The sequence below is a fragment of the Gorilla gorilla genome, chromosome 1, assembly GCF_029281585.2.
Source record: "Gorilla gorilla gorilla isolate KB3781 chromosome 1, NHGRI_mGorGor1-v2.1_pri, whole genome shotgun sequence".
Taxonomy (NCBI): Eukaryota; Metazoa; Chordata; class Mammalia; order Primates; family Hominidae; genus Gorilla; species Gorilla gorilla.
Genome location: NC_073224.2, coordinates 196,575,801 through 196,589,055, shown reverse-complemented (window position 1 = coordinate 196,589,055; position 13,255 = coordinate 196,575,801). Strand labels below are relative to the sequence as shown.

Sequence of the window (13,255 nt, the reverse complement as noted above, 5' to 3'; positions counted from 1 at the left end):
CTCACTGCAAGCTCCGCCTCCCGGGTTCACGCCATTCTCCTGCCTCAGCCTCCCGAGTAGCTGGGACTACAGGTGCCCGCCACTACGCCTGGTTAATTTTTTGTATTTTTAGTAGAGACGGGGTTTCACCATGTTAGCCAGGATGGTCTCGATCTCCCGACCTCGTGATCCGCCCGCCTCGGCCTCCGAAAGTGCTGGGATTACAGGCGTGAGCCACCGCGCCCGGCCAGTAATTTGATTTTCAATCGCCAAATCTGACCCTTTCTGTCATCATTCCACTTGACTACATATATTAGAGTATCTCCCACTTCAAGATCCATGTCTGGATAATTTCCATTGCCTTCCTTCATTCATTTATTATTATTATTATTTTGAGACAAAGTTTCCCTCTGTCACCCAGGCTAGAGTGCAGTGGCGCGACCTCGCTCACTACAACCTGCGCCTCCCAGGTTCAAGCGATTCCCCTGCCTCAGCCTCCCAAGTAGCTGGGATTACAGGTGTGCACCACCGCACCTGGCTAATTTTGTACTTCTAGTAGAGACAGGGTTTCGCCACATTGGCCCGACTAGTCTTGAACTACTGACTTCAAGTGATCTGCCTGCCTTGGCCTCCCAAAGTGCTGGGATTACAGGAGTGAACCACCACACCCTGCCCAAATCCTTTATTTTTAAATGTACAAATTCCCTGAGGCTATACCCTTTATCCTTCTCTATAGCTACCACCAGAAGTTGCAAATTATTGCCATATTCCCCCCCTCAGATGTTTTATTTGGTCGTTCCCTACACAGAAACCCCACAGGTACCACAATGCCTAGCAGATGAAGTCCAAAGTCTTTAGTTTAACATTTAAGACCCTGACCAACTTGACATGAGACAACCTTTTCTATGTTTTCTGGGAATTCCCCACCTCTAACCTAAGCATATCCAATTCCTTATTTTCCAAGGTAATTGGAAATAGAGAATGCAAAGGCTTCAAGTCAAAGATAATAACATTATCTGTAAGCATCGGAGTGGACTTTAGGCTAATGATTGAAAATGATTTTTCCAGCCTCTTTCTGGGACAGTATAGCGTATTGTTTAGATTGCAGGGATTAGTCAGATAGTTTGAATCCTGGGCTCCCCTACTTATTATTGGCTGCATGCCTTTGGGCAAGTTTCTAATCTTTCTGACCCAGTTTCTTTTTTCTGTAAAGGGAAGATAGGGTATCTATCTGCCTTATGGGATTAAGGATTGAACTCGATAATGTATGCAAACTTTTTTTTTTTTTTTTGAGACAGAGTATCGCTCTGTTGCCCAGGCTGGAGTGCAGTGGCTCGATCTCGGCTCACTGCAAGCTCGGCCTCCCGGGTTCACGCCATTCTCCTGCCTCAGCCTCTCGAGTAGCTGGAACTACAGGCGCCCGCCACCACGCCCAGCTAATTTTTTGTATTTTTAGTAAAGACGGGGTTTCACCGTGTTAGCCAGGATGGTCTCGATCTTCTGACTTCCTGATCTGCCCGCCTCGGCCTCCCAAAGTGCTGGGATTACAAGCGTGAGCCACCGCGCCTGGCCTGTAAACTGTTTTAACACAGTAGTTAGATGGTCCATAAATGGTACCATTATTACTTTTATGATTGCTGCTCCACCTCTGAGCACATTCATACAATTCACTCAAGTCATTATTAGAGCACTAGATTGAGTGGGAGTCAGACCTGGATTCCCACAAACTTCTTTTTATGACCTCGGGCACATCCCTTCCCTGGGCCTCCGTTTCTCCATCTGTAAAATATGGATTTGTTGTCGGGGTGGGGAGGCTGCACCACGCACAGGTTAAACTAATGGATCTCTAAGGTCCTCACATCTTTAAAGCCCCAAGGGGGTAAGCCACAGTGCCTCCTGTAGGGCAGTCTAAGCTTATCTTCCAGATAGGCAGGTTTGAATACCGATCCTTTTTCTTGACCTTAAGGAATTCATTCACCCTTTTCAACCTCATTTTCCCTGTTTGTAAAACAACAGCAAACGAGACAAACACACGTTACTTCCTTTCTAGCAGGGTTCCTACCCGGCGCCAAGCAAAAGTGGAATGTACCCTAAGTAGCTCTGGCCTTCTTCCTGCTCCCAAGCTTCCCAATTCCGTCCCCTGCCCCGCTGCCGCCCGCGGCTCTCCTTCCCCTTCTAGGAACGGCTCAAGCGCCTTGGGCACTCCATCGGGTTCTGCACCGAGTTCTGCATCATAAATAACGACTCTCGTGTAGGATTTAAGTGTGAACTTCTGCAGGTTCTCGGACCCTGAAGCACCCGGGGCCAGACATTCCGAGCTCGCGGCGGTGGAAGGCACGCAGAAGGGCGAACCGAGACGACTCGAGGACGCTGAGGCAGCGCAGGCCCCACCCGGCCCCGCCCCGCCCCGCCCGGTCCCGGCCAGCTTTCCAGTACTAGTCCTCTGGCGCCGGCTCCCAGACCCTCTCGTACCCTTCAAATCGCGCTCCGCCGCAAGACTCTCGTGATAGCTGAGACTTTCCCCGGAAGGCCCGCCCCCTTCGCCGGAGAGGCCAATGGGCTAGGGCAACGGTTGCGACGGTTGGATTTTGAAGGAGCCAATAGGCGCTCGGAGCGGAGAGTTTAAGAGGCGTAAGCCAGGCGTGTTAAAGCCGGTCGGAACTGCTCCGGAGGGCACGGTGAGAGGTGGTGGGGCTGAGCCGAGGTGGGGCCGTGGCCAGGGGGAGGGGGTGCTAGGCCGGAAGGGGCTGCAGTCGAGGGTGGCCCTGATTTTGTGGCCGGCCAGGAGCGAAGGGGTCCCTTTCTGTCCCCTGAGCACCGTCGCCTCCTTTCCTCCAGGGCTCCGTAGGCACCAACTGCAAGGTCCCCTCCCCCTGCGGGCGCTCCCATGGCACAGTTCGCGTTCGAGAGTGACCTGCACTCGCTGCTTCAGCTGGATGCACCCATCCCCAATGCACCCCCTGCGCGCTGGCAGCGCAAAGCCAAGGAAGCCGCAGGCCCGGCCCCCTCACCCATGCGGGCCGCCAACCGATCCCACAGCGCCGGCAGGACTCCGGGCCGAACTCCTGGTCAGTGAGGTGCCAAAGGAACTGAGTGAGAGCAGCCTTCATACTTTCTCCCCGGGGAGCCTGGTCAGACTGTCTTCTCTTTCTCTGCCCCAGGCAAATCCAGTTCCAAGGTTCAGACCACTCCTAGCAAACCTGGCGGTGACCGCTATATCCCCCATCGCAGTGCTGCCCAGATGGAGGTGGCCAGCTTCCTCCTGAGCAAGGAGAACCAGCCTGAAAACAGCCAGACGCCCACCAAGAAGGTATGTGTCCCAGAGGGGCTTAAGGCATGGGACCTGACTGTTCTTTGGATAATACCATCTTGCTCCTCCACTACCCTTTATGCCAGGAACATCAGAAAGCCTGGGCTTTGAACCTGAACGGTTTTGATGTAGAGGAAGCCAAGATCCTTCGGCTCAGTGGAAAACCACAAAATGCGCCAGAGGGTAAGATCCGAAGTTCCTGGTTCCTGGAGGGAGGTGTCAGTTCATCTCCAGGGCTGAGCACAGATATCTGTCTCCTCCTCCTATCTAAGATTGAGGGCAAGGGAGGTGTTGATTTTCCCAGCGTCTAGACTCACTCCGTTGCCACAGGTTACCAGAATAGACTGAAAGTGCTCTACAGCCAAAAGGCCACTCCTGGCTCCAGCCGGAAGACCTGCCGTTACATTCCTTCCCTGCCAGACCGTATCCTGGATGCGCCTGAAATCCGAAATGACTATTGTAAGTGCATCCTTATCCTCGCCTCATGCATGGAGAAAGAGGGCCTGGGACCACACAAACAAGGAAGCTCATGTTCTTCTCTCCGCCTCTGACAGACCTGAACCTTGTGGATTGGAGTTCTGGGAATGTACTGGCCGTGGCACTGGACAACAGTGTGTACCTGTGGAGCGCAAGCTCTGGTGACATCCTGCAGCTTTTGCAAATGGAGCAGCCTGGGGAATATATATCCTCTGTGGCCTGGATCAAAGAGGGCAACTACTTGGCTGTGGGCACCAGCAGTGCTGAGGTGCAGGTGAGACGTGTCCAGTGCTGTCATTCTCACCAGTCCCAATGGGCTTGCACAGCTGGAGGATATTAATGCCAAGTCCCAATCTCTGATCCTAGTGGGCTTCTCTCTCTAGCTATGGGATGTGCAGCAGCAGAAACGGCTTCGAAATATGACCAGTCACTCTGCCCGAGTGGGCTCCCTAAGCTGGAACAGCTATATCCTGTCCAGGTCAGTGGTTTTTGTTGGTCTATGGTAGTCTGATATTTGCCCACCCTACCCTTGACTGTACACCCCTGAACTGAACCAGCTCTGGCTTGCTTGCATTTGGTGCTGCCACAGAACCTGATTCCCTTCTTTCCTCCTCCAGTGGTTCACGTTCTGGCCACATCCACCACCATGATGTTCGGGTAGCAGAACACCATGTGGCCACACTGAGTGGCCACAGCCAGGAAGTGTGTGGGCTGCGCTGGGCCCCAGATGGACGACATTTGGCCAGTGGTGGCAATGATAACTTGGTCAATGTGTGGCCTAGTGCTCCTGGAGAGGGTGGCTGGGTTCCTCTGCAGACATTCACCCAGCATCAAGGGGCTGTCAAGGTGAGTAGGGTTGGGCTGAAGCCTCTGCAGACCCTCACCTATAATCTGGGGACTGTTAAGGGGAGAAGGGATGGTAGGATTGGACTGGGTTAATCTGTGACCCCTAGAGCTTCTTGTCTGGCTCTAGTACCTGCTGACCCCACCTTTATTCCATCTAGGCCGTAGCATGGTGTCCCTGGCAGTCCAATGTCCTGGCAACAGGAGGGGGCACCAGTGATCGACACATTCGCATCTGGAATGTGTGCTCTGGGGCCTGTCTGAGTGCCGTGGATGCCCATTCCCAGGTAATCTTTTGCCTGTTCCTGCCTCTCCCACATGCATTCTTACCAGGCAACTACATTCACTCCAATGGCTTCACCAACTCTATGCCCTGGTGATTCCCAAACTTCTAACTCAGCTCTCACTCATGAGCTTCATTTCCAACAGTCTGTGGCTATCTCCAATCCTATGTCCTATAGGCACCACCACCTTGATCTGTCCCAAATTAACCTTGTCACTTCCCCTTGCCTCCCTGAAATGTGTTCCTTCCTGTCTCACATTGCTTTGGAATGGCAGAACCTGCTCAGAAATCTGAGAAACCTCCTAGAATTTTTCATCCTCCTCACCAGGATCTATCAGTTTTACCTCAAAATATCATTGATGTCTGTCCCCTCCCCTCAGCCTCATCCTTCCAAGTGGAGGCCCACTACAATGGCTTCCTCACTGGTGTCAAGCATTCTTTGTTATCTCCTGCAATGCATCCTCCATGCTGTGGTCTGTTATACTGTACTGTCCTTAAACCTGTGATGGCTTCCCATCACTTATGGCATATAATCCAAATCCATTAGAAAGATACTTGAGGCTCTCTCCTTCCACTCCCCCCACATTCAGCGTTCACTGTAGATATGGACTCTAGAGCCAGATGGCCCAAGTTAAAATTCTGGCTCTGTCATCTACTAAACTTGAATGTGACCTTTGGCAACCTATTGAACTTCCTTCTGATTGATTCCTCATCTATCCAATGGATAATACAGATGCTCCCTGATTTAAGTCCCAGTAAACCCACTGTAAAGTTAAAAAATGGTTACGTCAGCGAGTGTCTATATAATTTGCCTCTCAAGGAACTTTTGTATGGACTATGATCATTCAACTCTGAGTCTGGAGCATGTGGCAGGGTGCCTAACACTAGAATGGGCTCAGTTCTGATTTAAGTAGCCTTGGCTATATGTCATGCCCACACCAGCTCCTCTCCACAGGTGTGCTCCATCCTCTGGTCTCCCCACTACAAGGAGCTCATCTCAGGCCATGGCTTTGCACAGAACCAGCTAGTTATTTGGAAGTACCCAACCATGGCCAAGGTGGCTGAACTCAAAGGTAAGTGGCTAGGTGAAAAGCCGGACATAAAAGGCCACATAATGTATGACTGAAATGTCCAGAATAAGCAAATCCAGAGAAAAAACACATTAATGGTTGCCAGGGGCTGAGGAGAGAGGGTAATGGGAAATGTTGAAAATGTCTTAGAATTAGTTTTAACAGTTGTACAATTTTGTGAATATACTAAAAATCACTAAACTGTACACTTTAAAAGGATGCATTTTATGGTGTGTGAATTATATCTCAGTAACACCATTGAAAAAAAAGGGAGGAGGCCAGGCACGGTGGCTCACGCCTGTAATCCCAGCACTTTGGGAGGCCGAAGCGGGCAGATCATGAGGTCAGGAGATAGAGACAATCCTGGCTAACATGGTGAAACCCTGTCTCTACTAAAAAACACAAAAAATTAGCCAGGCGTGGTGGCGAGCACCTGTAGTCCCAGCTACTCGGGAGGCTGAGGCAGGAAAATGGTGTGAACCCAGGAGGCGGAGCTTGCAGTGAGCCAAGATTGCGCCACTGCACTCCAGCCTGGGTGACAGAGCAAGTCTCAAAAAAACCAAAAAGGTAGGTGGGTGGCCCAGTGCCTCCTTTATGGCTATGGCTGCATCAGCATCCGTATGTACTGTTCTCATTTGCTCCAGGTCACACATCCCGGGTCCTGAGTCTGACCATGAGCCCAGATGGGGCCACAGTGGCATCCGCAGCAGCAGATGAGACCCTGAGGCTATGGCGCTGTTTTGAGTTGGACCCTGCGCGGCGACGGGAGCGGGAGAAGGCCAGTGCAGCCAAAAGCAGCCTCATCCACCAAGGCATCCGCTGAAGACCAACCCATCACCTCAGTTGTTTTTTATTTTTCTAATAAAGTCATGTCTCCCTTCATGTTTTTTTTTTTTAATCTGTTTCAGCTAACGCCTTTCTTCTTTCATGACCTATGTCCCAGCAGCCTTCCTAGGGGCTCTACTCTACTGGGATCAGAGAGCTAGATATGTCCTGTGGGAGCCTGGACCATCCATCCCTCTTGTTTGTGGACAGGGCTAAGCGTGTTGTGTTCCCCCACCTCCTCTGTTCACATATGTATACACACAGCCTCCGTGGTTTCGAAACCTCTGTCACTTTTAATTAAGACACAAGTGAGTAAGCAGCCTCCACAGGCTGTATTCCCAGGCCCCCGCCCACCCTGACCTTTGGCCCAGAAGCTACTGCTTCAGTGTGTGGGGTGGAGGAGTGAGACTGGGTCCACAGTGACATTATTGCTGACCTCTTCTGTGTGAGGAAAAAGGCCACGAGACCCTTTGTGGGGCCAGCCCTGAGTGCTCCTCTCCCAAGTTTAAGGCAGGGAGGGGGAAATAACTGTACAGCCCTTTTAGCCCCCAGCTCTGGAGTGGCAGACAGCAATGAGGCCACATCCCTGGAGCTGCCCGGGGGAAGTGGGTAAGGAACCAAAGCCGTGGTCCCTGTAGAGCAGCTGTGGGGAGGGGAGGGCCAGTCCCCTGCTCAGTCCTGACCACATAAGCCTTGGTCACAGGTGTAGGTGGAGAGGGCACTGACGGACACTGCCCTAAGGTGCAGTCCTGAGGCACTTAGGTGGGCGCCTATCTAGGCCATGCTTCTCAGTTGGCCTTGACCTTGGCAATACCTGGAGCTCCATTTTGCTGAAGTGCACGGGGCAGCCGCTTGCCCTTGGTATAAGAGTGATACCAGAAGTTGGAGAACAGCACGAAGAAGATGGTGCCATACATCCAGATGAGGTGAATAATGACTGGGTACTGGTAGTTACAGCTGGACATAAAGTAGTACTGGGAGATGTGCAGTGAGACCAGGACAAACTGGATCTAGGATAGAGAAAGACCAGGGTCAGAGGGAATAGTGAGAGACTAGAGGGGAAGAGGGGGTAGAGAAAGAGACAAACGTTGAGTAGGGAGAGATGGGGTCAAAGGTGAGACAGACTGGATAAAGGCAGGATCCAGGCTAGGAATGTGGGGGGATGGTTATAGGTAAGTCAGGCCAAGCCCCTCACCAGCTGAATGGCTGTCATGTGCTTTTTCCACCAAAGGTAGGGTTGTGCCACAGGGCCAAAGGCAGATAATCCGTAGTACAGGTACATTATGACATGCACGGAAGAGTTTATCATGGCATGGAAAGAGCCCATTCCTCCTGTGAGTGGACAATAAGGGTCAGCAGAGTCCAGCCTCTGGTGCCCACCCTTTCCCATAGTGGCCTTCACCACTCACCCGGGGCAATCTTTACCCCCCACCACCAGCTCCAGGGAAGCACAGAGTGATGGAAGACATGTAGGAAGGTCACCTGCCCGTCTTTCTTTCGGAGAATAAAGATCACCTGAGAGAAGAGTGAGGGAAGGGGATTCAGAACCTAGGCTTCTCCACCTCATTCTCCCCTCAAGTTCTCACGTCTCATATAACTACTCACTGTGTCTATCAGCTCAATGAACTTGGAGAAGAGGAAGAGCCAGGCCACCCGAACCATCTGCAAGAAGTTGGGATAGCCTTAGGACCTCATACACTATTCTAAGAGCCTCCCTAAACTGGGCCTTGAGCACAGGCCCCAAACTGGTCATATCTACCAGGTTGCTTATTACCTAGCCCCAGCCCCTACTTACCCTAAGTGCCTCAGGGCTGTTGGAATAGTCCACAGGGTCACAGCGCCAGGTATAGGTGCTCAGCCAGCCCGACATCAGGAACTAGGAAGGGATGTGGATTAGACCACCAGAGTTCTCCCTTCCCAGCCATCCCTCCCCTTCGCTAGCTGAGGACATGGATCTGAACCTCTCTGGAAAGGAGAAATGCCATGCTCTGGCTCTATGGCCTGCTCCTTATCCTGCTGACAGAAATTAAAGCCCGGCATCCCAGGGGCCCACCTCATAGACAATGTAGAGGGAGAGTGCCACCAGTGAGAAGTTGTAGACAATCATGAAGCCACGGAGCTGGAAGGGCTTCCGATTAGCCATGATGCGAGGCCCAAGTGAGAGAACGAAGTACACGTAGGTCAGGAGAATGGAGGTCATTAGCAAGGGGGACCCCATCAGAGGGTAGCCCTGGATCCGGGGATCTATGAATAAGGGTCAAAGGAATCAGGAAGAGTCACAGGGTTCAAAGGGTCTTCATTTGAAGGGTCTACAGACATGAGGTCAGGTCACAGGATCAAGGGGTTCATAGGAACTCTCCATTAGAAGACAGCCCTAGATCCAGGGATCCCGAGAAGGAAGGAAGGAAAGGGCTGGTGGATAGCGTCTTACCTGCGTGCTTCATCACCTCTTGGTACAAGTTCACAACAGCCTCCATCCTGGCTAAGGACTCTGGGGAGGTACAGAGGGCGGATGTCAGACAGAGCCCACTGCACACCCCCATCCCACAGAGATAAGACACAGAACCAGACAAGACACCTGCAATGCCTCATTGCAGAAAGGACAGAACAGTGAAAGGAAGGAATTACTGGGAACTAGGGGGAGGAGGCAGTTTGGTTGAGGCATCTGCTCCCCACACATCCTGCCTGCCTGGGAAGAGCTGTTCCACCCTTCCTCTCCACACCTTACTCTCTTCTCCTCTCCACAGTTTTACTTCCTGGCCTCCCTTCCCCTCTTCCTCCACAAGATAACTCTCAATTCCAGGTCTCTTACTGGAGAATCTTACCTTCTCACCAACAGGGAGCTCTTGAACTCCGTCTCCCTTCCTCACCAGAGTCCCTCACCTCCCCAGCTCTGGGTCTTTCTTCTCTCCAGGGATTCTCCCCTTCAATCTCTCCTCTCCTGCCCTCTCCTCTTCCCATCCCTCTGGACCCTTCCTGAACTCTCTTCTCCCCAGGGTCCCTCCTGTCCCTGCCAGGACTCTCACCTCTCTGGGCCCTTCTGTCCCTCCAGAACCTTATCCTGGGATTCCTCCTTGCCTGTGCTGGGACACTTATGTCCCTACGATTCTCCTCTGCCTTTCCCGGGACTCTCACCTCCAGCCTCTCCTCTCCAGCGCTCTCCTCTCTCCTCTCGCAGAGCCCTTCCTCTCCTGGAGCCTGGCTCTTTGAGACTCCTGCCCCGGCGGCTCCACCTGTCTGACTAGATCTGGCAGCAGCCCCGCCCTCTGCCCGCCCCTGCTGCACTGTGCAGGGGGTGGAGGGTGGGTCCGGGCCACAGGTCAGTGCCTGGGGGAGCAGGACCCACCAGGATTGGGAAAGCCAAGTAAAGCCCCAGACTCGCCACCCACCCACCCACGTGGGACCAGCCTGATGAGCTAAGGTCCTAGATTGTGAGCCAGAAACCTCCTCCCACCCCAGCACCAGCCCCAGCCCCAGCCCTGGCCCAAAGCACTGCTGAAAATCCACACCCAGCATCCTCTCCTAAGCCGGTCATAACTGCTCAGTTTGTCCTACTTCAGAATGGGTACAATCACTCTTCCCTTCCTGGGAAGGGCAGGGAAGCCAGTGGCATGTGAAGGGGTTGGGGAGTAGGGGAGGTCGCAGGAATCTTCCCCTCCCTCAGGGAGGGGCCCCGTTGGGCTAGGCCCCCTCCCCCTCAGGGCCTGAAGGAATGTCGGGGGAAGGCTCCCAGGGACACAAAAGCCTCTGGCCAGACCCAGGAGAGCATGGTACTGACAGTCCCTGAGGGACAAGGCATTCTTGGAACAGAGCAGGGCCCAGGGCAGCAGGTGCCCCAGACTCCCTGCTTCCAGAGAAGCATCTCTGCAGATGCCAAGTGAAGAGGCGCACCTCTGACACCTCCCTGCCCCGCACACCCCTCACCTCCAGGAGGCCCGGCTTCTTTAGGCCCACCGTGGTCAGGCCCCAAGCCTGCGGTCCACACCCACCTCTCACCCAGCTCTCCACCCCCAACAGCGAAGGTGCCACGCTGAGGGCTGGCACACATGTCTCCTGCCTGACACACCACGCAACACCTCCGTGGGCTGACACGCATGGCTCCCGGCCCTCACGCAGCTCGGTCACCGCCCAGGCACACGCACGGGCTCACCCGCGGGGCCACTCACACACGTGTGCGCGCTGCCTGGCCACGCTCGGATCCCCTCCTTACTTGCTCCTCCACCATCGGGCTTGCTGGCCGCCCATCGCCGGCAGGGCCCAGGCCGGGGCGAGGGCGCCAACACAGGTTCCTCCCTGACACATGGGAGCCAGCCAGCCTGTTATCTCTCAACCACCAGCCCCCAATATCAACCCACACACCCGGCAGGCCAGGAGGGACCAAGGCTCCTGGGAGGACCTCTCCCCAAGCTGCAGGAAAATCTGGGTGTGTCCCTCGTCGGGGAACTCAGCCCGTCCCTTCCTTCCTTTAAGATGGATGGAAGGGAAAAGGAGCCTGGCAAAGTTAGGGTAGCGGGGGGAGGGAGGGGAGAGGAGGAGGGAGAGAGGTAAATGCAGGGGTGATGGAGGAAGGCCCGGGTGTAGGCAAATGGGGGCCAGAGACGGGGGTGTGGGGGAGGGAGGGTGCTGGCGAGGCCCGGCCCCAGGGAGCTGGGACCTCCCACCCACTGGCCCCGGGAACACCCTCGCCCACAGCCTGGGCAGGGCAGGGCAGGGCTGGGCCGGGCTGGGCCGGGCTGGCCAGGCAGGGGGCGCCGGCACGTGGAGAGTCCGTGGAAGGTCCAGACTCACCCGTAGGGGCCAGGCGGACAACGGCGGAGCGCTCGGAGGGAGCAGGGCCAGAGAGAAGTCCCCGGGGCCAGCCTGCCTGCCTGCCACTTCCTCATCTGCTGGGCCGACTTTCTGTCACCAGAGGGGGAGGGGCGGGCCGCGCGGGGGGCGCCCGCTGATTGGGCGGCCGGCAGGGCCGGAGGCCGGCAGCGCAGGCTCGGCCGGGGCGGGGGCAGGGGCGTGCCGCCGGGTCCCAGCAGGAAGCGCCGCGGCCCGGGCTTCCCACCCCTTCCCTCGCCTCCCGGGCCCGCCCTGGCCAGTTGCAGCGGCCTGGCCACCTCAGGAGCACGCCGTCTCTTCCCGACGTGCAGCCCGGGGCCCGGCCCTGTCCCCGGGTGACTGCTCCCCGGCAGGACTGCACATCTGTGGCGGCAGGCCCAGCTCAGGGCTCGGGGGAGGGTTCGGCCTTGCCCTCAAAGAGCTCCCTCTCCTGCAGGGTGAGCGCAGAGCGGCGGGCGAGACCACACTGCGTGTGCTGAGGGCGCACTGGTCTTAGCGGGAGGGAAGCCTCACGAGCCTGTACACTTGGAGGAGCCCTAAGCGTTAGGATCTGCTGCGAGGGCTGCCTGGAATGGAGATGAGAGGATACAAGTGGCCCGGGGCAAGCATAGTGAATCACTGGCTAATCTGACCTTCGAGGTAGTGAAAGGAAAAAAGGGAAATGAAGCTGACTGTGGCTGAATGTAGTAGGTCTTGAAGGCCAAATGGGGCGATCTGATTTTTATTCTAGAAGCAGAGGAGAAACAGTAAAGATTTTTTAGGAGACTATATTCAAGCTTGTATCATTAGTTCATCAGACGTTTATGGACCACCCACCGTCCCTGCACTCACGGGGCTTGCAGTCTATCTGGCTGAATCACTTTGGCAGCCAGTGTGAGGAGGGCACAGAAAGGAGACCAGGTGAGAAAGCCAGCCTGACCAAAGAAGATGTGGCAACTGATGGGATTGGAGGAGGCGGACAATGTCGAGCTTTCCTCCAGACAGCTGGACTGGCTCTCTATATATTTATTTATCTCTTCTACACCTCCAGCCCCCACCTCCACACTCACTAACTGGACTCAACTAGTGGGGGCAAAGGACGGACTAGATTTTAGTGAAATGGAATTTCTACCTCCAGCGGCCCCTGGAACAGTAGCACACAACGATCTAACAACTGCTTGTACGATTCGATGGTGTAAGTGCGGACAGAATTAGGGAATTTGGGCTACTCTGGGCACACTGCTTATGGGGCAGCCCTGCTCCGCAAGGAAAATAAACACATTTTTTTTAAAAAAGGCCGGGCGCGGTGGCTCACGCCTGTAATCCCAGCACTTTGGGAGGCCAAGACGGGCGGATCACGAGGTCAGGAGATCGAGACCATCCTGGCTAACACGGTGAAACCCCGTCTCTACTAAAAATACAAAAAATTAGCCAGGCGTGGTGGCGGGCGTCTGTAATCCCAGCTACTCGGGAGGCTGAAACAGAATGGCGTGAACCCGGGAGGCAGAGCTTGCAGTGAGCCGAGATCGCACCACTGCACTCCAGCCTGAGCAATAGAGCGAGACTCTGTCTCAAAAAAAAAAAAAAAAAAAAAAAAAAAAAAAAAAAGGCCAGGTGCGTTGGCTCACGCCTGTAATCCCAGCACTTTGGGAGGCTGAGGCG

General features: G+C 54.6%; 2 protein-coding genes across 9 annotated transcripts; one reads left to right on the top strand and one right to left on the bottom strand.

The window, feature by feature from the left end:
* The first annotated feature begins 1,900 nt into the window (after positions 1-1,900).
* CDC20 (cell division cycle 20) lies at positions 1,901-6,844 on the top strand. The gene is made up of 11 exons (XM_004025604.4): positions 1,901-2,657; positions 2,818-3,047; positions 3,141-3,289; positions 3,376-3,472; positions 3,620-3,748; positions 3,844-4,040; positions 4,150-4,244; positions 4,384-4,612; positions 4,771-4,896; positions 5,848-5,965; positions 6,607-6,844. The coding sequence occupies exons 2-11, from the start codon at positions 2,867-2,869 to the stop codon at positions 6,783-6,785; spliced, it is 1,500 nt and encodes a 499-aa protein (XP_004025653.1). The 5' UTR covers positions 1,901-2,657; positions 2,818-2,866; the 3' UTR covers positions 6,786-6,844.
* Positions 6,845-7,057: 213 nt separating this feature from the next.
* Positions 7,058-11,804, bottom strand: ELOVL1 (ELOVL fatty acid elongase 1). 8 transcript variants are annotated; one of them, XM_055346729.2, is made up of 9 exons: positions 11,576-11,783; positions 9,923-11,080; positions 9,219-9,278; positions 8,841-9,031; positions 8,583-8,663; positions 8,393-8,449; positions 8,197-8,302; positions 7,983-8,119; positions 7,058-7,797 (listed from the first exon to the last, which is right to left on the bottom strand). In XM_055346729.2, the coding sequence occupies exons 3-9, from the start codon at positions 9,262-9,264 to the stop codon at positions 7,576-7,578; spliced, it is 840 nt and encodes a 279-aa protein (XP_055202704.1). In that variant the 5' UTR covers positions 9,265-9,278; positions 9,923-11,080; positions 11,576-11,783; the 3' UTR covers positions 7,058-7,575. The 8 variants fall into 8 exon arrangements, with proteins under 8 accessions (XP_055202704.1, XP_055202694.1, XP_055202673.1 ...); XM_055346719.2 differs by having other exon boundaries at positions 9,923-10,114; positions 11,576-11,777; XM_055346698.2 differs by having other exon boundaries at positions 9,923-11,279; positions 11,576-11,702.
* Between the last annotated feature and the right edge of the window lie 1,451 nt (positions 11,805-13,255).

Bases quoted from the DNA above. Each gene is read 5' to 3' on its own strand.
- ELOVL1 (XM_004025605.5), bottom strand. From the start codon at position 9,264: ATGGAGGCTGTTGTGAACTTGTACCAAGAGGTGATGAAGCACGCAG. The intron at 8,664-8,840 runs GTGGGCCCCTGG...ATCCCTTCCTAG, and splicing joins CCCTCTACATTGTCTATGAG to TTCCTGATGTCGGGCTGGCT. The intron at 7,798-7,982 runs GTGAGGGGCTTG...TCTCTATCCTAG, and splicing joins ACATGACAGCCATTCAGCTG to ATCCAGTTTGTCCTGGTCTC.
- CDC20 (XM_004025604.4), top strand. From the start codon at position 2,867: ATGGCACAGTTCGCGTTCGAGAGTGACCTGCACTCGCTGCTTCAGCTG. The intron at 3,048-3,140 runs GTCAGTGAGGTG...TCTCTGCCCCAG, and splicing joins GACTCCGGGCCGAACTCCTG to GCAAATCCAGTTCCAAGGTT. The intron at 4,897-5,847 runs GTAATCTTTTGC...TCCTCTCCACAG, and splicing joins CCGTGGATGCCCATTCCCAG to GTGTGCTCCATCCTCTGGTC.